The sequence below is a fragment of the Acinonyx jubatus genome, chromosome D2 (assembly GCF_027475565.1).
Source record: "Acinonyx jubatus isolate Ajub_Pintada_27869175 chromosome D2, VMU_Ajub_asm_v1.0, whole genome shotgun sequence".
Lineage (NCBI taxonomy): Eukaryota > Metazoa > Chordata > Mammalia > Carnivora > Felidae > Acinonyx > Acinonyx jubatus.
In genome coordinates, this window is record NC_069393.1 from 28263990 (window position 1) to 28287480 (window position 23491).

A 23491-nucleotide genomic window follows, 5' to 3' on the forward strand; every position below is an offset into this window, starting at 1 on the left:
AGGGTTTATTTTAATGTATCTATATGCAAATCCAAATGTACATTTTTTCACATTTTATCTAAAATATAGCTTTCTATACAATGTTCTACACCTTGCTCTTTTTACTTAATGTATTTTAGAAATCTTTACATATTAGTACACAGAAAATTCCTTTACTCTTTTCACAACTGCACAGTATTACAACACATTGATTGAACAATTTATTTTACCAGTTCCCAAGACAGTCACAAGACTGTTTCTAATCTTTTTCTACTATTAACAATGTTTCAGTAATATGTCAATGTGTCATTTTGTACAGGCACAAATGGAGTTATCAGAGCACAAGTTATATTCTTGCACTTCTTGGAGAGTAAGTATGTGCATTTGCAATTCTAACACATACTAGCAAAATACCCTCATAATGCTTATCAGTTTACACCAACAACCTATGAACACTTGTTTACTGACAGCCTCGCCATACAGAGTATATAGCATTCCCCCCATCCTTATTCACAGGGGATATATTCTGAGACCCAATGGATGCCATTTTGAAACCATGGATAGTACTAAACCCTGAATATACTGTTTTTTCCTATAGATACTTAGGATAATGTTTAAGTTATAAATTAGACACAGTAAGAGATTAACAATAAAACAGAACAATTATAACATACTGCAATGAAAGTTATGTGGTCTCTCCCTCTTTCAAAACATCTTAATTGCAATGTACTCACCCTTCTGTGAACATGTGAGATGATAAAACGCCTATCAATGAAATGAAATGAGGTGGATGATGTAGGCACATAACATTAGGCTACTACTGACCTTCTGACATCAGGAGGAACATCTGCTTCTGGACCTGCAGATGACCGTGGGTTACTGAAATCTCAGAAAGTGAAACCCTGGATGTGGGTTGGAGGGTCTACTATATTATCAAAGTTAAGGATTTTTGCTAACCTGATATGTAAAAAAAAATGGTACCTCAGTGTAGTATTCTGCATTTCTCTTAATGTGAATGAGATTGAAGAGTATTCATTTAAGAGTCATTTGTAAAATGTTTCCCTTTTTGTAAACTGCCTGTTCATATCCCGTGACAATGTTGCTACTGGATTGTTTTCATCTTATCAATTTCTAGGACTGTTTCATATCTGGGAAATTAGCATTTTTTATTGTAATGAGTCGTAAATATTTTCCCATTCATCTTTTAACTTGTTTACACGGTGATTTCTACCTAACAAAATTTTTTTCATGTAGTTTACTTTTCTATACATCTTCACAGTTCAGTCAGAAAGGCTTTCCTTACTCCAAAATAATAAACAAAATTGTCCATGTTTTCTTTGAGCACATTTATCATTACAGTCTTTACATTTAATCTGATTCATCTGGAATTTATCCAAATATATACATGGCATGAGGCAGTAATCCAATTTTTTTTGTTCCCTAGATGATGTTCCTACTTATTCCAAGATTATTTACTGAATAGTCCCACTTGAATTTTTTCCCCATTTCATTTGAGGTGATTTGGGTCTATGTCTGGGCTTTATATTGTTTTCGTGGTTTGATACGTACTTGTGAGGCAGTTTTTACTATTAAGACTTTAAAAATAAAATGTTATTATCTAGTTACATATTTCTGTTCTTATTTTTCAGTTTTCCTGAGCTGCTTTATTTTTTCCATAAGACCAAGAGAATCCATTTATTTAGCTCTCCTCCCTCCCCCCTCCAAACAAAAAACACTTGGTATTTTTATTACGATCACCTTAAATTGACTAATTTTAGAGAAAACTGACAGATTTGCTTAGGTTGAATATTCCTACCTACAAATGTGGTTTCCATTTGCTTATAATTTTTGCATCCCTTAGAAATGCTTTCAAGTCTTCTTCAGTAGTCTTGCACATTTCTTAGGTTATTCCTGGGTCATTTTATCTTTCTCTTGCTATTATAAATGGTGTCTTTTCTTCCATTATTGACATCTAATTGGTTCTTATTTTCATTGCATTTTAATTTTGACTTTGGGCAAGTTATTTAGCGTCTTGAAGTTTTATTTACCCTCAACAGTAAGACTGTGCTAATATGTACCTGGCAGGGTGGTTTTAGGATTCTGGGATAACATATAAAGGATGTAACACAGTGCCTGGCACATAATGGTAGTTACCGTTATTATTTTTAAACATCAATATTCCATATCTAAATATATTCCAAATAATACTTCTCATTAAATTTCTCTCCAGTAATGAGGTTTGTATCTTTCTTCTCCCTTTACATTATCATACCAACTTCTAAAGTATTCCCTTCCCTCCACATTTCCAGTTGCAGAGACTTACTCAATTCCTCAACTCGGTGCAGAAATAGACCTATGTTCAGACAGAGGTAACACCAACCTGTCAGGCTTTTACCTAATTACTCTCCAGAAGATAAGTGTAGGTCCATGAAGTCCATTTCTGTTAGAAAGCCTACTTACGCAATCTATAGGTAAGCAATCCCTGAATCAGAAATCACAAAGTATACATTTGCTAAGTGATAAATACTTGGGACCAATTATGGGAAGCAATCTAAGCTCTACTTGAGTTTTGTCCTGCCATTCTAAAACAAAACAAAACAAAGCCTTCAAATAACTCACAGGTAAAGCAGCTAAACTTTGCTCCAATTGTTTTCAGATGCTCCTAATTCTGCTTCTCTTTTAGCCTTACACTTTTCCTGTCCCATTCCCATTTCCCTTTCACAGAAGCAACAAACAGCATCATCTCAGAGGACACATTTCTTAGGGACTCTTGCCTAAATGCCAGCACATTTACAATTTATAGTCACAATTATTTCATCAATTAGTGGAATCAAAAGCAACTTCTATGTGATTGCATCTTGTGATTTCAAAAACTTTGTTTCCAGTAACCTGGAAGGAAGTCATAAAGTCAGGCATAATTAATAGGTTTGTGACAGTTAAGCAAAAATAAGTAAATTAACCAATTAATAAAATTCAAATGGTCCCTGGCAATAAAAAGTTTAATTTTACAAAGGTGTTACATCACCAGATACTTCAGTCTCCCAAAAAGACAAAATTACTGTTCAGACTGTTAATTACTTGATAGGCTGGAATCGGCGAGAAATATACAGTTGGAATGTTAGCCTACTTTGAAGAGGAAATAAAACATCTCATTCCTTTAGCATTGATCTTTCTCCCCACTTGTAATACTGAATTTCTCACTTATCACTGAATACGGTTACCAAATTCAAAACAAAATTCACTTCACCAAATATTTTTTCCACTGCTGAAACAAAACAATTAACATTCCTCCCCTTCCTGGCTTCCCTATTTATATTAATTACTGATTCAACCTAGGATCACACCTGGCTCTGCTCTTTACCCTTACTGTTCACTTCTATTTGGTTACCACAGCCTATCCATTCTTTCCGCTTCCCTAATTTCTCCTTGATCTAACTGCTCCCTTGCTGCTTTTTTCCTAATGTTTATTTATTTTTGAGAGAGAGAGCACTCAAGCAGAAAAGGGGCAGAGAGAGAGAAGAGGACAGAGGATTGGGAGCAGGCTCTGTGCTGACAGCAGAAAGCCCAAAACAGGGCTCAAACACAAGGAACTGTGAGATCAAGACCTGAGCTGAAGTTGGACACTTAACCCACTGAGCCACTCAAGCACCTCTCCCTTGTTGTTTTAAAGGGGGCACCCTTATAGCCTAACTGATTACCTCCAAATTCTCTCCCCTCCTTTATAAAAACCTGATAATTCTCATTACAAACAATCAGTGAATATACACCCAATTAAAACCCTAACTTGATTAATTCTATAACCTGACCTCAATTTTACCTTCTAACTTTCTTGCTCTCTATTCTCAGACATTTTAGTTAACTGGACTACAATTCCCTTAATAGGTCTCCCATTTGTCTATTTCCACTTGAGCTAAGCTACCTATAAAGCCTCTTCATTCTTTCCTCCTTTAAATACTTGTATCCTTCCAGGTCATATGCTATCTTCCCTATAAAAAGTCACCTACAATCCATTCCATTCCAAATGGCTACACTATTCCTCTGTACACAGTGTTCTGTTTATGCCTTTTATAACACTTAGCACATTAGATGCATTTCTACTTATTTCTGCGCTTGTTTTATCTTCCTTTCTAGATCTTTAAATAATATTCATCAATTATATTCAAAAGCTTGTCAAATGAATACATTTTTAAAACTTTCATTAACAAATATCTTCTAAGCTTATCAATTTTGTAGGGTGAGGCACAACTAAGCTTACTTAAATTTTTAAAAATAAATTGGTTATTGTTTTATTCTAGATTTGCTAAAATTAAAGATGTTCTTTTTCCTAAAGAAATTAACAGAGATGCAAATGAAGACTAACCTGATATATATATTATATTATATATATATATCATATATATTATGTATCTCCAAAAAATAGGAGAACACAAATTTTGCTACATTTAAATGATGAAGTGTTAAATTATCATTAACAATATCCCTAAACAATATTGTGAAACATGGGGAAATACTTATTATTTAATTGTTACTGAAAAAAATTGAGATATAAGAACATACTTCCAGTCTGCAATCACAAACATATGAGTATAGAAAAAGTGTTAAATGACCATAGTATTTACCTATACATGATGGTATTATAGTTGATTTTTACTTTCCTGTATTTTTCAAATTCTCTACCAAGAATATGAAATACTTTTATAACTAGAAAAAACTATACACTAAAAATGAGTTATTTCAGAATAGGAGGACACCTAGCAAAGGAATAAAATGTAACTAAGCTTAAATATTAATAAAGAAATAATTAGGATCTTTCAAAATTATGTGAAAAACACATTATTAAAGAACCCTAGAACATTTTCTTTAAGGTGAAGAAAAGCTAAACTAAATTTCTGCCATCCTAGAACTGAAGAAAAAATAATTACATGCAAATTAAATATTATGGTTTAAAGACTGAGCCACCAATATTCAAGAAACTTCCCTAACATTGAGAGAGAATGAGCTGGAAAGGGGCAGGGGGCAGAAAGGGAGGGAGAGGGGGAGGGAGAGGGACGGGAAAGGAGGGAGAGGGGAGAAGTAGAGGGGCAGAGAGGGAGAGGGAGAGAGAGAGAGAGAGAGAGAATGAATATGAATCTTAAGCAGGCTCCATGCACAGCGTGGAACCCGATAAGGGGCTTGAACTCACGCCCATGAGATCACGGACCTGAGCTGAAATCGAGAGTCAGACACTTAACCAACTGAGTCACCCAGGTGCCCCGAAAATTCCCTTTTTAATAACAATAACTCCAATTGAATACATTTATATACAGCACAGGTTTTTCTTCCATGTAAAGTAACTATCACAATTCATTAAGATGATTATATATCTTAATAAATAATTATTGCCTTAATTCCATCAGCATGAAAAGAACCCACAGAAGCTAAAAGGAGATAAATCATGGGCTCTTCAGTATGGTTTCTTCACTAACATTTCCCACTTTTCTACTCACTAACACAATCCTACCACAAAAAAGCCCTTGCAACAACATATGAATACATGTTCCTTATTAGATTTTCTTTAATAGTTACCTGATTAAAGATTATTCTTTAATATGGGTATGATACATACCCAGGTACTTGATACGTTTTCTAGTCTAGGAAGACACTTATAAGTATCTATGAAGTGAGATTTATTTCTTCAAAGCAATTATAAAAATACATATGGTATCTGTGAGAAATGAGCTTTAATAGTACTACACATTTTTATGACACTGGGAACACAGAACCCTAAGAATACTTACTAAAGAGATGATGGAAACTAGACCACTTAAGCTTTCACCTGCTACAAGGATTCCTGCCCAAACCACGAAACTGAAATCTACCATACTCCTGTTTATTCAAGGAAAGTAAATGGTTCACTCCCAATCAAGTAAAAACACCAGCATACCAAAAACAAAGAAAAAAAAAATCAGTTCTAAATCCTTTAAAAAAGCCTCTATTTGTTAGACTGCTCAGATTAGGCATCTACTTCTATTATTGCCTTCTCCAGGGTTAAAGGTTTTAATAAAGCATTCACCAAACCAATGCATCCTACTTAGAGATACATGGCAGACTTAATACAATATAACTAATCCAAGTTCCAATGTTGACACCAAATCAATCCCACCTGGCAGTTACTATGGATCTTGGATAGCACAGCATAGCATTAGACAACAAAGGGATATAGAATGAGATATATAAAAGAAGAAAGAGAAAAGACTGGGTTACCACAGTAGTTTGTTCAAATATTATTATTCATACCACACAAGGTTATAATGAAGTACCAAAGTGGTATCACAATGCAAGCACCTTGGTAAAATAATGATTTATTTCAAAAGGCCATCAAATAAAATGGCAAAGAAACAAATTAGTATTTGATCTGCCTCAAATAGAAGATATTATTGTAAATAATTCTAAACATAAGAACAATTTAGTGAATAAGGTAGGAGACTGGTAGACTTAATTTTTCAGATTCAATTTATAGATGTTCACCAGTCACCTGCTGTTTTGACAAGTTACTTACCAACTTGTGCTGCCATTTCTCCGTAAATTTATCCCCTAAGATGAGGATAATTCTTGCAAATTGTGTCACAAGCATTTTGAAAGGAACCATGAGTTATTGTGTAATGCTCTTGATATTCCTCAGATGTAGGGTCCTACACAAAGTAAAGTATTATTATACATCTCTCTAACAGTAGTCATCTGTTTGCATTATGATTTTTTTTTTCCCTACCCTTGACACTGTGTTCTTGGGCACTAACCTTCCTCAAAGTAAAGTGTCCAAAACAAGCCTCCATTCCTGACCCAAGTAATTACTTTTTTTCAAGTCTTCAAATCATCCACATCTTTCTCATCCTTAGAAGGTATCATGAAAAGTAGGAGTTATAAAACATAATAAGCTTCTCTGGTATTATATGCTTTGTTCAATAATATGTGGGATAATTTGGTATTTATAATCTGCTCTTGTGAATAATTTTATTTCACATATTTATACATTTTCCTATGTTACTTTTAAAGTTTCAACTATATTTTAAGTAGTTCACTTATAGATTTATGTTTTATGAACAGAAAGAGCAAGTCAGAAAAATGAAGAAGCAAAAGGGCAAGCAAGTAATTACTGCTATGTGACCAAAATGCTTTCACTGGACTGACTCAACAGCAGAAATCACCATTTTGAGATACAATAAACAGAATCGATGCTCATGATTTTTACATCTTCTGTAGAAGAGTTGAGCACAGGCTACAACATATTTTATCATACTATTCAAAACTTTATCTGTTGCTGACTTTGCTAATCAAGTTAGTCTTCAGTTCAGAAAAAAATACATATATGTGAATTTTTAGTTTGTGTTGGCACAATATTGTATCTTGAAAACAGAACTCTCAACCTTCTTATACAGTGCCTAAAATGGCTTATTTCTGAATTTATATATGGGAAGGGAGGAGATAATAAAACATGGTATCTTCATTTTACAACTTATAAAAGAGAAAATTTTTAAGGTTTTTTTTTTTTTAATTCTCAGAATTACATTAAAATACTGATGGAAACTAGTTTCCTCCCAGGTTAATATTCTTTTATCTTCTAAATATGGCAGGGAAAACCTTTGTGGGATAAAGGTAAAACCACATGATTTATCATGGTCCCTTAACATTTGCTAGCCTACTACTCGTTAGTCTCTTAATCTCATTTTACTTTAGTTACTTTATTTTACAAATGAGGACCATAACACCTGCCCTAGATACCATACAAGATCATTATGAGGATTAAATGAGATAATCTAACTAAAAGAACTCTGTAAACCTCGAAAAGCTATCAAAACAGTAATTTTTAAAAAAACTATATCACATTATTTACAAATTTATGATCGTATAATATATAGTACTGTTTCTAACATGAAACAAATGGAAATAGATGTGCAAAACATTAGGACCATGGTTACCAAATAATACCTATGACTGAATATACAGTGAATAAATGATCTTGTTAAGAAAAGTACACTTCCTATACTTTATCTTAAAATCTTCAGAAGTGAATTTGGAAGGAAATATAAATAAAACTATTTAGATGGACTGGTCTAGCCTTTTAAAAGATCAAATATATTTACCTGTTACCTATGAATTAAGAGCAAATAGCTAAAAAAAAAAAAAGGTTTTAAAAAATTCTTATGAAGGAAAAATACACACATGAAAGTGAAATAGATGTTCACTTCTCTGGAAATAATCAGAGCTAGTAGTGATACCAAGGGATATACATATACAAGAGGACGAAAATGAACATGGACACAATCTATACTCTTGGTATAATAAAGGATATCAGTGAACCCTTCAGATGTGGTTCCTAAAATTTTCAGAATGGAAACCTCTCCCAACAGGACACAGGTCATCTATTTACTACACTATAACGCTGAGTCCTTGGTAGGTTATGATAACTCTCAAGAACAGCTTACCCTTAATGAAGCCACCTGTTTCTCTTTCACATATATTACAGAATATTTAGTATGCTTATTTATAAGCCAGTCTCTACAAGCAAACAATTCCTAGCTCCCTCCTTTCTGTTTGCTTTCTTTCTGTCAGTTTAAAGCTCTGACAAAGTGAATTTTGTTTATTATGTGGTTCCAGAAATTCAATCAGACTCACTCAATTACCAAAAACTTTAAAACCAATTAAATAAGAACTCCTTACCTTTTAATTCAGTCCTCAAACTCACAAATTAAAAAAAAAAAAAAAAAAAAAGTTGGGCAAGGAGTACATTCAAATCTATTAAAGAATTATTCCCAAGGGAAATAATTTTAGTTAAAAAACATTAACAGTTTCCACTCAAACACCATAAACCAAAACTAAGCTTAAAAGAAAAGTCCCTATCAGAGTAACTACCTCCTTTTGAACTTTTACTTTCTCCTACTTCTGTAACCCAGATATACATCAATGAATCACTGAATCTGGACATTTCTAGTAAAAAGCTTTTCTCAAGATAAGGATCCTCTCCTATAAAACTAAACTACTTGAGCTCCAGATTTATTTTCTGCCTAGTTATGTGATCAATGGTTGAATTAAAATTAAGACTTCATTTTCTTCCAGAAATATTTAATTTATCCCACAATGACATTTCCCATCAATCAAATTTCCTAGTTTCAAGGTATATATCATATCATGTCAACTTTCAATTCTCTCCAGCTATTTCATTTTATGTATGCCTTAATTCCCAGCCCAGCCTCTAAATTTTTCAAAGACAAAGTTCATGCCTTTCATTTTTATATTCCATGAATGTACCCTGGACAATGAGGCAATCCTAAATAGGTAATGTAAATTAGGTTAAACCCACCCTCCCTATTTTGTATTACCAAATAATGCTTTCAAGATGAATCAATACAGTGATATAAATGTCACAATGTAATCATCACAATGTTAACATGACCACAAAAAAAACCTCTTCTGGCTAGTTAAGTTTCCCAGAATCTTACCTACAGAGTTAAAAGCTGTTAAAGACACATACTACTACTGCAAAGGGTCTACCCTTGCCCTGGACACAAAGCAGATGCTTAATAACATTTAAAAACTTTAAACTTTAATAAACTTCAGTAACTATACTGGAAATTTCTATGTGCTGGCTTTGCACTTTTTATCTGCCCTACAACCTCTCAGAAATTACTAAAGCAATACAGAAATATATTCAATTATTTCTGTGGAGCATGTTAAGTATAAGAAAAGCAACAGCCCCAAAACCATGAAAATCTCAACTTGAGGCAGCATTCCAAGCTAAACAAAAAAGGTAAAGAATACATCTGCCTCTGAAGCAGTGATAACAAGTACATAACAATAAATTACCATTCATGTCTACACATGACAACCTCAAAACCTAAGATATGAAATTCTGATAAGATTCCAGAAAATATTCTTAGTGAGGTGGAATACAAGACAGCTGCCACTTTACCTTTAGAGTTCTGCAATAATTAAACCTACTGTGTTAAGGATTACTACCATTCATCCAAAAGACTTAAATTACAAATTAAGCCACAAAGAAAAAGATTAAGACCCTACCAACAAAGAAAGGATGAAAACTATACAGTATTTACAAGTTAGAAAGGTGAGGTTTGGCATGGTGGTGAGATGACATGAAAGATGAATAACATGCCTTAATATTTAATATCTTACTATTTTATACCTACATTAACCTCTCAAAAGTAGACTAACAATAGCAATCGCTTAAATAATGAAGTGGTAAAGAAGAATAATTGCCACAGAAAATGCTTAAGTGCCATTATTGTTGAAGTTAAAGAAGAATCTGTAAATCAGTACTGCTATGGTCTATCTTATCTGAATTTACCATCTTAAGAATTAACTTTTAGTAATCATAATGGAGTCTTCGTCAATTTCTTTCATAAGCTTTCCATAGTTTTCAGTATATAGACTGATCAAAATTGAGAGCAAAATTCACACAACAATAATTCCAAGTGTGGTAATACCTTATTTTAAAATACGTACGTATATTTAGGAAAAGAAAATGTGAGATGTGACCAAATTCCTCAAAATTCTCATTACACTAAAAATTATTTTACATTTGGCTTATATGACTCCTACAAAATCAGGACATATTATAGTCACAAAACTTTTAATAGCTGATGCTACTACCTCAAAGTAGGAGATTAGAGGAATAAAACATATTTCAAACTAAGCCAAATAAAATTATGTATTTAAAATACTAGAGTAGGGACAACAATAGAAAAACTAGGATGTATGTCAGGCAAGCTTCCATCTTATTTATTTTTCTCTGATGTATAGAAAACAACACAGTAAATTATGCAATTAAAATCTGCCAAGGTGGCTGAACAGTACTTATTAAACAGGACCTACATTCTATATATGCTCTATACCTATATATTCTATACTAAAGAAAAAGCGTATCCACACTGCATGCTGGTTTTCTCAACTGTTTTATATCACCATAATTATGTTTTGAAACCAAAGCTTCATACAATAAGGGTTCACAACAATAATAGTTTAAAAAAACAGAAACCACAAAATAATTAAGTACTCAGAAGCATGCAAATGTAAAGGATATATTTAACTCCTAGTTTGCTTTTAAAGCTTGATAAAAAAATATGGGTTTAGGACTAGAGAAATTATTTGACATTTCAAGCTTACAAGATACAATTATTAGAAATAGTAAACAAAAAATTTTTCAACTTACCTGGTTTCTTTCTGGATTTTTCATGACCTAGCTGTCCTAGATCATTACATCCACACGTGTACACTGTTCCATCATCCAGAACAAATACAGTATGTCTGAGTCCACATCCCACATCTCGGACCTTTTTATTTATAAAAAAGTCACTTTTTCTGGGCTCTAGTACAATTTCTTCATCAATTCCACCTAACCCTAGCTGTCCAAAAGATGCATTTCCCCAGCACAACATGTTTGTAATTCTTTTGGTCTTCCAGTTTCAATATAAAATTTCCTCTGAAACACTGGAAAGTTGGAGGTATCCCTATGTCTGAGGAAATACAAAAAAAGTTAATATGACTTCAAAGGAAACATGTTTAATTGCTCTTTAAAGTGCTAGGCTACAATAATCACTATATAGTAAACATGGAATCTATTTTATAATATGCTACATTAAGGACTATCCAGTTTCAAAAACGAATCAGTTGTATTTTTAAAAATATGTCATACATTAATTAACATTTGCAGAAAATGGTTTACTCTCCATGATTCTTTGCAAAATTTAAAACATGTGGACTAGTTTAGACTTTTTGCTACCTTGTGATAGACTAACAAAAATATTAAGTACCTTAATGAAATTCATTTTAGCTTCACTTTAAATAATTTTATCCTGAGCAAGAAATAAAACCGGCAAAATCAAGTATATATACAGTGAAAAATTTTGCCAGTTACACAAACCTTTCAATCTCCCTCAAAAAACCTTTTAATACCTACCTCTACATCAACAGACAACTTAAGTTCTTACTTGTAATCAAAATAAAACCAATTATGTAAACTTTAAATCCCCCAGAATTTAAATGATCTAATTACTGAAATAATAGGCCTTCCAGAAAAGTATGGTTCTCTCCCGTCAAACCTCAATCTTAAGACAATCGCCTGTGACCTCATCACTTACTTACATTTAAAACTAAATCCACGCACATAACCACATACAAAAGAAAATATGCAGTTTAAGTATAAAGATGGTCTCCCAAATTCAACATTTTCTATTATAAGTGGTAATCCTGATTGAAAAATATTTCCCCGGGGAAATCTGTATCTATCTATATACCTCTGAGACAAGTACTTGAAAATGGGGGGGGAGGGGGGGGGAGGGAATTGCAAATAACCCTAGCACTGAAGATTTTTCAAGAACAGAAATGGGGGCTGGGACATTGATAGTCTGGTGGCGAAATCTGTAGAACTTTCCAGTACACTGGAAAAGACACGGATATCAAAGAGCCCACTTCATCTAAACCCACACAGATTTTTAAACACATCGCGTTACTAAATCACACAATTACAGGAAGTCATCCTATTCCCGTTGTTGTCACCCACATTCCTTACACAGAACCTGAGAAGTTTCAAAACCCAACTTTCCTACGTTCGGGCTAGCAATTGCCAAAGCTGTCCATTCCATGACCTATCCATTCAGAGAAGTTTGATTTCATTCTTTTGGGACATCGGAACTCGATGGTTCCCGAGAGTTCTGCATTGTCTAACCGTATTTTTTTTTTTTTTTAAGAATAGAGGACAGAAAAATACCTCCAAATTCAGCGCACAAGGTTTAACCATCCTTTTCTTTAAAAAAGGCAGAAGGTATGGAAAAGGCGTCCTCTCGCCAGCAACAGGTAGGAAAATGAGAAGCACTTTACTCCCATCATTCCCTGAACAGGCACTCAGCCTCAGCTCATGGGAACCAGGAGAGCGAAATCGACTGCACACACCCAACCCCGCGGGCCAACCATTCAACTACGGCAATCTCCCGCTCGCAGCAGCCGCAGAGGCCAGCCGACGAGGCTCCGCACTTGGGCGGCCCTCAGTCCGAGGGAGGCCCTAGCCCAGGGAGGTGCGACATTCCAGCCCCCCCGGCCAGAGAGCACCGACACAGTCCTCGTCCCCCGCCCCCCACCCTAAGGAAGCGCTGAGAAAGCAGCCAGCGCCAGGCCCGCCTGTATCCGCCCAGCCCAGCCAGCCCCCTCCCTAACGCCGTCACACGCCCCCGAATCCACCGGGGCAACGACTCACCCAGCCCCTCAAGGCAGGGGAAGCCCAGGGCGACGGGGGGCGGCGCCACCCCAGAAAGCGAGGCAATCGCGGCAGCTAAGGCAGGTCTCCAGCTCCTGGACCCTCCTCCTTCAGCCAGCGGCTGCGAACACCAGAGCTCCTCCGGCGTCGGTACTGTCCGCTGCTCTCTTCCCCAGCTCCTGTGAAACTTTACCGGGTACCTCAGAAAAGCAGCAGCCACCGCTGTCCAGTTCAGAGACAGCCGTCAGCGACCCGGATGGAGCGGGCGGGGAAGGACAGGAGGCAAGCGGGGCGGAGAGCGCGAGGGGTGGGGAGAGTTGGGGAAGAGACTAGGGAGGAGAAGGGAGAGGGGGAAGGTAGCTCGCGGGGAGGGGGGAGGGGAGGGGCAGGCCGGAAGTGAGCCATGGAGCACGCGCGCGAGCCCTCGCACTTCCCGGCCCGCGCGCCTGCGCTGGAATCCTCCCAGGGCACCTCGACCCTGGCGCTTGCGCAGTGTGCTGTTTTGCGTTGCTTTAAGAGGAAAATGCCAAATACAGAAGTTGGTAGTTTGCGAAGGCGAGTTGGGGTGATTGGAGTGTCTTGTAAGAACGCTTCTGCGCTCAAAAGGGCCTTTTAGTGAAGAAAATCTCTTCCTTTGTTGGTTTGGTTGTCTTTCTGCTCCTAGGTTCCAGTCTATTATTTCATTCTACCTTTTTTCCAAGGAGAATTTAAAGTAACCGATAAACATCACCTATACAAATATAAAGGCGGGTGAAGCCTTTTATTTTACCCTTACCCTCAACCGGAGCTAGTTAGTCTGAGGATGCCAGGTATGTTCGCAGCTATGACTGAACCTACTGGCATTAAATATCAGCAACACCAGTTCGGTCTCCTAGTGAAGTGATGGCTGCACTTTTCTGCGCTCTCCCTGAAAGATAAACTTACAGAGAAGGGCTTCCATTCAGAGAAAATTCAGCAGTGCATGTGACGAGAGTCCCTGCTTCATACAAACGAAGTCTGGCTTTCCTAGGGCAGCTCATAACAACCTCTTAAAAAGGAGGAAAACTTGAAACAAGGCACTCTTGAAATTTTGTTGGACTTTGCTAGACCTGTGAGTTTGGCGTGAATGTTGAGAACTCAGGAAGAATTCCACAATAAGCCACATTTCTTTATGTCATTGAAATATCTATTTTAGATTAGGAAATGCCTGTGCTAGAATATGTATGTGCATTATTTTCTTAGGGCTGCCACAATAAAATATCAATTGGATGGCTTAACACAACAAATTTACTGTCTCACAGTTACAGAGCCCAGAAGTTAGAAATTAGTGCGGCAGCAGGATTAGTTCTCCCTTGATGTCTCAAAGGAGAATGTTTTCCATACATTTTTAGCTTCTGGGGGTTGCTCACAATCCTTGGTATTTCTTGGTTTATAGATGCATCACTCTAATGTCCGTCTCCATCTCTGCCAACACCATGGTGTTCTTCCTGGTGTGTCTGTGTCCAAATTTCCCTCTTATAAGGACACCATTCATTGGGTTAAGGCCCACCCTGATCCATTATGACCTATTTTTAACTGGATTACATCTGCAAAGACCCTCTTTCCAGATAAGGTCACATTTTCAGATACTGGAATTTAGGATTTAACCATATCTCTTTGGAGGATCCAGTTCAACCCAACATAGTATGTTATAGAAACAAGTATAAAAATGACAAGATACTCAAACAAACATAATTTCAATATTGGGAGAGGTGGGGATACTAACAAAACATACTCTATTCTTATTTTATTATTCTCCTTTGCCCTTTTAGGACTTTTGTTGTCTTTTAACCTTAAGGACTTGATGTCTCAGTATATCATTAAAGGGGAAGTTATGGGATCTGGGATCTTTAAGATATGTACTTGACACTGCAACAAATAAACAGTAAAATTTGAGTGGCATAGCATAATTGAAGTATATTTTATCTTTTAACAGTCCAAATGAGTGTTCCTAATGACTGATGAAACTGATTTTCCAGGAACAGTGAGAGATGGAGGCACAGAGAGCCTCTTAAAACGCTTGTCGGGGAGGTGCCACGTACCACTTCTGCACCAACATTTGCAAGAACTACACACCTAGATGCAAGGAGACTGGGAAACAATACCTGTCCAAGTTCCCAGGTACTTCTGTAAACCATGGAAGAGAAAGCATGAATTGGTAGACAGCTATCTCTGCCACATGGATGCATCTCTGTATGGAATATTTTTAAAGCTAGGTCTTGCTTGTTAGAAAGTGGAAAGAACATTTCTAGATGTTTGTTTTAATCTTATAAATCTATGAAACTGTGGTGCAAGATCTTAGAAAACAACGTGTGATTATCTTTAAGGTAAGACAAGTATAGGTTCAGAGAGTTATTGGGATAATGTAAATTTGTTGTATAAAAGCATTAGATCAATGAGTATGGCCTGTAGTGCTGGTTTCTCTGGATTCATAGCCTGAAGCTACAGGCCATCTCATACTTCTATCCTTCTATCCTCCCAGAGACACCTCCAGACATTTATTAATGGTCTGTTTTACAGAAAATTACTTCTCAGTCACAATTTTTATAGATCGGGAATATTAATCATATCTCACTGGGTTGTTGTGAGGATTTAATAAGATAACATGTACTGTGCCTTGTACCTGGCAAGTGTTTTGAAAATACTAGCTTTTTATTTAGTTATTTAATTTAAAAAAAAAATTTTTTTAATGTTTTTATTTATTTTTGCGACAGAGAGAGACAGAACATGAGCAGGGGAGGGCCAGAGAGAGAGGGAGACACAGAATCGGAAGCAGGCTTCAGGCTCTGAGCTGTCAGCACAGAGCCCAATGCAGGGCTCGAACCCACAGACTGAGATCAGGACCTGAGCCGAAGTTGGACGCTTAACCGACGAGCCACCCAGGCGCCCCAATACTAGCTTTTTAAAAAAAATTTTTTTAGTGTTTATTTTTGAGAGAGAGGGAGACAGAGCCCAAGCAGGGAGGGGCAGAGAGAGAGAGAGAGAGACACAGAATCCAAAGCAGGTTCCAGGCTCTGAGCTGTCATCACAGAGCCCGACGGGGGGCTCAAATCCACGAACTGTGAGATCATGACCTGAGCCAAAGTTGGATGTTTAACCGACTAGCCATCCAGGGGCCCCCAAAATATTAGCTTTTATTATTACTAATATTGTCTGTCCTGAACTACAAGGTGTAAAACAACATTTGAGAAAGCATTTCCTCTCACCAGTAATGATATAATTTTAATTTAGAAAGAAAGTAAAATACTTTTTATCTGTTCTTTTCATTAAAAAAAATTATAATGCGGGGCACCTGGGTGGCTCAGTCGGCCCCGCGTCCAGCCCCGCGTCGGCTCTGGGCTGACAGCTCGGAGCCTGGAGCCTGTTTCTGATCCTGTGTCTCCCTCTCTCTCTGCCCTTTCCCCCACTCTCACTTTGTCTCACTCTGTCTCTCATAAATAAATAAATGTAAAAAAAAAAATTTCTTTTTTAAATAATAATGCTCAGACTGTTGAGAGACCACTAAAAGGGTATTCATTATGTCCCAGGCTATCCCTTGCTACTTTCCATCCAGCAATAATGCTTTTGCTGGAACTCACCTCACCTCCTTCATTCACGTCTCTACTCATCACCTCTCCACTCTTCCTTCACCACCCTATCCATAATACTACCCCCACCACTCTCTAGAATCTTTTTCTGCTTTATTTCATTTCTGTTATCACTACCTGATATTTTATTGCATAATATATAAAAGTATAATATTATATTTATTATAGTACATGTTATTACATGTCATATACAGATAAATTTTAAAATCGATAACCGGGGCTCCTGGGTGGCTCAGTCGGTTAAGTGTCCGACTTCGGCTCAGGTCATGATCTTGCAGTTTGTGAGTTCGAGCCCTGCATCAGGCTCTGTGCTGACAGCTTGCTCAGAGCTGGAGCCTGCTTAAGATTCAGTCTCTCTTTCTCTCTGCCCCTCCCCCACTCACACTCTGTCTCTGTCTCTCTCAAAAATAAATAAACATTTAAAAAAAATTTTTTTAAATAGATAACCAGTTGTGTACAATCTAATATACAGCTTACCTTGAACAACACAGGTTTGAACTGCATGGATCCACTTATATGAATTTTTTATAGTAAAATGCCATAAATGTATTTTCTTTATGACTTTTTAAATAGCATTTTCTTTTTTCTAGCTTACCTTTTGGTAAGAATACAATATATAATACCTATAACATACAAAATATATGTTAATCAGCTGTTGATATTATTGGTAAGGCTTCAGGTCAATAGCAGACTATTAGTAATGAAGTTTCAGGGGAGTCAAAGTTATACACAGATTTTCAACTCTGCTGATGATCAGCATCCCTAACCCCTGCATTGTTCAAAGGTCAGCTATATTAAATAGATAGATATATAATTTCTGTCTTCTCCACTATAATGAAAACTACAAAGGCAGGGGTTTTGTCTGTTTTACTCAGTGCTGTATTCCAAATATCTTGAACAGTTCCTGGCCTATAGCATATACTCAAAAAAATGTATTGAATTAATTAATTAATGGTGCTGGCAGCATTGTAAATTATCACAGCCTTTTTGTAAATAAATTTGGCGATAATGTTTCACAAGCCAGTAAATTTTGGGGTGCCTGGGTGGCTCAGTCAGTTAAGCATCCAACTTCAGCTCAGGTCATGCTCTCATGGTTCATGGGTTCCAGCCCTGCATCAGGCTCTATGCTGACAGCTTGGAGCCCAGAGTTTGCTTCCGATTCTGTATCTCCCTCTCTCTCTGCCTCTCCCTCGTTCACACTCTGTCTCTCTCTCTAAAATAAATAAATATTTTAAAAAATTTTAATAAAATTTTTTTTTAAAAAGCCAATAAATTTCACTCAACAAAAGTTAACAATATTTGTTATGAGACATTGCACTATTTACCTGAATTATTTCACTCCTGGACTCTGGCCTAAGGACATACAAGATGCATTCAACAAATCTTTATTTAGCACCTACTAAATTCTAATAGGAGAGATAGATAAAAACAAAGAGGCAGCAAATAGAATTATGAACAAAGATTTTTAGTGTAATGTGATTTCTAATAGCAGAAATTAAAAACAACCTAAGTTCCACAAATGGAGAAATGGAATGTGTGGCAAGATTAATCTTTTTATTGTTAACATTGAAAGAATTTGTCACCAATAACCACCAAGTCATAGATTGATTCTGCCTTGAGTGGACAACTGGAAAAGCCTTCTCCAGTCATTTTACCCCCTCCTGCATTCCAAGTTTAGAGTCTTCAATCAAGTAGTTGTATGCCCACGTTTACTTGAGTCCCTTGGTGAATCCCTTCTTCTGGAGAGTTCTGCCCTTTCATCCCCTGTCTTATGGGCTCAATAGTTATCTCTTCTCCTTGGTCTTTGTTCTAGCATTATGGCTCCAGCCTGAAATGTAAACAAGGCAGCCAAATCTTCTGTACAATTCTTCAACAGATCTTTACTGAATACCTACTCTGTGCTGCCTTCCCACTTCTAGTTATATATATAGTTATATACTATATATATATACTATATATACTATATATATATGTACTATACTACATATATACTATATATATATGTATATAACTATGTATATATATGTATATATGCATACATATATATATTATATATATACACATACATACATACAATTAGGGGCGCCTGGGTAACTCAGTCGGTTAAGCATCCTACTTCAGCTCAGGTCATGATCTCACGGTTCATGAGTTCGAGCCCTGCATCAGGCTTTCTGCTGTCAGCACAAAGCCCACTTAAGGTTCTCTGGGTCCCGTTCTCTCTGCCTCTTCCCTGCGCTCTCTCTCTCTCTCAAAAATAAAATAAACATTTAAAAAAAATCTTAACAAAAAAACAATTAGGTCAGGGTACCTGCTTGGCCCAGTTAGTTAAGCATCCAATTCTTGATTTTGGCTCAGGTCACAATCCCAAGATCATGAGATTGAGCCCCACATCCAGCTCCACACTGGGTGTGGAGTGTGCTTAAGATTCTCACTCTTTCTCTCTCTCCCCCTCTCCTTCCCTCACTCCCTCTTCCTCTCTCAAAACAAACAAAAAAGTTAGGCACCAAATGAAAGTATTTCAAACTGTAATAAATACTAAGGAAAGAAACAAGAAGTAGAAATGGAGAATAGAGTAAGCCATTGAAATAGAATAGACAATGAAGGTCTCAGTGGAGGAGTTGCTATTAAAACTGAAAACAGGAGGCTCCTGGGTGACTCAGTAGATTAAGTGTCTGACTTCATCTCAGGTCATGATCTCACAATTCGTGAGTTTGAGTTCCGTGTCGGGCTCTGTGCTGACAGCTCAGAACCTGGAGCCTGCTTCAGATTCTGTCTCCATCTCTCTGCCCTTCCCCTGCTTGTGCTCTCTCTCTCTCTCTCTCTCTCTCTCTCAAATATAAAATAAAACATTTAAAAAAAAACTTTTTAAACTGAAAACGAGTGCCTGGATGGCTCAGTTCGTTAAGTGTCTGACTCTTGGTTTTGGCTCAGGTCGTGATCTCATGGTTCGTGAGATCAAGCCCTAAGTCGGGCTCCACACTGACAGAACACTCAGCACAGAGCCTGCTTGAGATTCTCTCTCTCTCTCTCTCTCTCTCTCTCTCTCCCCCCCCCTTCCAAAAATAAATTTAAATAAATAAGTAAATGTGAAAACAGAGAAGGATCAAGCCTTGTGAAGAGAGGAGCAAAGTGGAGCCCTTGAGGCAGGAAAGAACTTGGCATTTTCCAGAAACTGAATGAAAATTAATGTAGATGGAGCTCAGGAACCCAGCTAGGTGTTTGGTGATAAGCAGTCAGAGGCTAGATCAAGTAGGTCATATTAAGGAGTTTTAGTGCAGTTACTGCACTAAGGGTTTAAGGCAGGAGAGGGGGCATCAATTATAAGTGTTAAAAAGATTCCTTTGCTGCTGGACTGGACAGGATTGCTGAAGTAGAGGAGGGTAAAATGGAGGAAGTTATTTAGGAGGCTTTTGCAATAATCCAAATGAGAGATAATAGTGGTGGGGACTAAGGTAGTTGTGATGGAGATAAAGTGAAGAAGACAGTTTCAAAACATACTTTGGAGATAGGACTAACAGGGTTGTGATGGATGGTTTGTAGGGGATCACAGAATGGGAGGAATGGTGGGCTGCTCACTGGTAGTTTTCTGACTTGAGGACATTTACAAATGAGAATGACTGGTGAGCGAAGAGGGAAGACACACTTTAGGAGAAATTAAGTGTTCTGACCTTAAGTTTGAATAACCAAGAGTGTGTTTCTGTATTCATTTCGTAGGGTTGCCATAACAAAATATCACAGACTGGTGGCATAAACAACAGAAAATTATTTTCTCTAAATTCTGGAGGCTAGAAGTTAGACATCAAGGTGTTGGCAGGTTTGGTTACTTCTGAAAGGCCTGTCTCCTTGGTTTGCATATTGCCCCCTTCTCCCTGGGTGATCACATTCCTTGGTCCATGTGTTCTCTGTGTCTTAGTCTCCTTATAAAGACACTGGTCACATTGGGTTGGGGCTCACCCACTTAACCTCAGTTTACTTTAATTACTTCTTTAAGCCGTATCTCCAAATATAGTCATATTCTGAGGTACTGGGGGTTAGGACTTCAGCATATGAATTTGGGGGAACATAATTCATCCCATAACAGTTTTTTTTTCTTTTGAATTGCATTGTAAAAAGTCCTTCTGTTGGGGCACCTGGGTGTCTCAGTTGGTTAAGCACCCAACTCTTGATCTCAGCTCAGGTCATGATCTCACAGTTTGTGGAATCGAGCCCCACATTAGGCTCTGCCCTGACAAAGTGGAGCCTACTTGGGATTCTCTTTCTCCTCCTCTCTCTGCCCCTCCTCTCCTCAAAATAAATAAATAAACTTAAAAAAAAAAGTCCTTCTGTTATCCTAGGTGTTTATTGGCCTAGCCCAAAGTGAGTGAGATAGAAAAACTCTCTTCTGCCACATAAATGAGAAATCACAGAAGAAAATTTGGCCTTCCTTTTTAATACATGCAAGCAAAACAATTTAATTGATAATATATGTAATGATATATGCCATTTAATCTATAACATAAAGAATAATTTTGAATACTTATTATAGAATCTTTCTCAACTGTCCTCACAATTATGCTAACATCCTTTCCTTCTCCAAATGTACATTCTGGCTTGAATTTCTTTTTTTTTTTTTTTCAATGTTTATTTATTTTTCAGAGAGACAGAGCATGAGTGGGGGAAGGGCAGAGAGAGAAGGAGACACAGAATCTGAAGCAGGCTCCAGGCTCTGAGCTGTCAGCACAGAGCCCAACGCGGGGCTCGAACTCATGAACTGTGAGGTCATGACTCAAGCCAAAATCGGATGCTTAGCTGACTGAGCCACTGAGGCATCCCATTATTTAATTTCTTTCACAGTGTTGCAGTGTCAAATGATAGTAATGTTCATATTATGAATATCTGAAACATTTTTAAATGCTTTCTTTTTGTAACTCCCTATAATTTATTTGTGTTTGCTTCCCATCCCCCAATTACAGGAATTCAGCTGACATTCAAATAGGCATAAGCCTGAAAAAATCACATGTAATGTGGTCCTTGACCAGTATGTGGGGATGTGTCCATGCCTTTGAAATTACAGTGTAAGTGCTCCAGTTACCACACTTTCTAAACAGAGAAAGTGCTCAAAACACCCTGGGGTTTTATTTTGTGTGTCTGTGACAGCAAAGAATAAAAACTGTTAAACAAAATCTTAACTGTGTGATAAACTATATGCTTTAAAATTAATTTTATCCCACAGCAATCATGAGATGAGGATTCTCTCAGTCCAATTAATAATGAACACTACCAAAGCAATATAATATGAAGTATGGGATCTATACTTAAATGAATTTTTTAAGTCTGTGTTTTCTTTAAAAAAAAAAAAAAAAACTATTGGGGCACCTGTGTGTCTCCTTCACTTAGGCGTCTGACTTTGGCTCAGGTCATGATATCGCAATTCATGGGTTTGAGCCCCATGCCAGGCTCTCTACTGACAGCTCAGAGCCTAGAGCCTGCTTCCAATTCTATGTCTTCCTGTCTCTTAGCCCTCCCCTGCTTGTACTCTGTCTCTCAAAAAAAAAAAAAGTAGCAATAAAGAGAAGAATCTCAACTCAGCTTAACAGTCAAACTTTTGGGTAGCAAATAGAATTATTTTGTTGCTACTGATTTCAGAGACTGTTATAAAGATATTGGAGGCTGGAAAGTTCTAATTTAGCTGTTAGAAATATGAAATCTTGGAAATTTGCTTTATTTTGTTCCTTGTCCTAGGTCCCACACCACCTAAATCATTAATATAACCATCAAGTCAAAGGGCAAGATTATATATATATATAGATATATATATATACACACACGTATGGATACATACATATATACATAACTATGCATATATATTTTTTATAAGTATATATTTTTAAGTGACATGTCTTACTGCCCTCAAACAGGATCAGAGCTAAAATTAATTATACCTACAGGTCTTTGTCAAATTAACAGTACTACTTCTTTGAACAGAAATTAGCTACCGCATCATTATCTTCATCTATTGAATCTTTTATTAATAACTTTCAAAGTAATGGTATAAAAGAAACAGCCTTGCTATGTATCTTAATCGATTTTCACTTTTTATAAGGGGAACTGATAACATATTTCAGATTCTTAATTAAGCATTAGAAATCTTCTGAAGGCAGCACAGAGGACTGCAAAATTAAGGAGATGGAAAAAGCTTTTTAAACTCCCTCTCAAAAAAACAAAGATAGATAGATAGATAAACTCCCTCTCAACACACACATACAACTCATATACTCTAGAACCAACTGATGGTTGCCTTCAACATACTGTAATTTTTATACTTATTGACTGCAAATTTTTTAAAAAATGTGTAGTGCTACTCATGCTTTCTCTTTGGAAAAATAAAAAGATTGTCATAGCTGGGATCAGAAATAAATAAAACAGACATTTTTATGGACAGATTTTCATTAGGGTTTGAAAATGTTATTATTATAGTCTCAATGTAAGATCTTACAGCCTGAAGGAACAGTTGAGCAGTAGTGACAAGGAAGGACAGAGTGTTCCTAGAAGACAAATTATAGTTGCCACCTCCACATTGCCTAAATACAGTTTAACCACATTAAAATGACAGAAATGTTTGTCCAAGAAGAATGTCATGCAGTTCAAGCTGCTGTTTTACTTTTTAAAAAAGAAAGAAACTACC

General features: G+C 36.7%; 1 protein-coding gene and 1 long non-coding RNA gene across 11 annotated transcripts in view; one reads left to right on the forward strand and one right to left on the reverse strand.

Annotated features, from left to right (window-relative positions):
• HERC4 (HECT and RLD domain containing E3 ubiquitin protein ligase 4) overlaps positions 1 to 13591 on the reverse strand; it is a 137326-nt gene extending 123735 nt beyond the window's left edge. For 3 of the 9 annotated variants that reach the window (XM_027062115.2, XM_027062114.2, XM_027062112.2), the window contains exons 1-2: positions 13223 to 13589; positions 11183 to 11486 (exon numbers count right to left, since the gene is read on the reverse strand). In XM_027062115.2, coding sequence (XP_026917916.1) covers positions 11183 to 11408 — 226 coding nt within the window. In that variant the 5' untranslated portion in view covers positions 11409 to 11486; positions 13223 to 13589. The other 6 variants (XM_027062117.2, XM_027062116.2, XM_053207610.1 and 3 more) reach the window with 5 other exon arrangements.
• LOC113600166 (uncharacterized) lies at positions 12120 to 21989 on the forward strand. 2 transcript variants are annotated; one of them, XR_008292296.1, is made up of 3 exons: positions 12120 to 12825; positions 15220 to 15361; positions 21780 to 21989. It is a non-coding gene; the product is annotated as an uncharacterized LOC113600166 (long non-coding RNA). The 2 variants fall into 2 exon arrangements; XR_008292295.1 differs by lacking the exon at positions 12120 to 12825 and adding an exon at positions 13602 to 14884.
• Positions 21990 to 23491: the final 1502 nt, after the last annotated feature.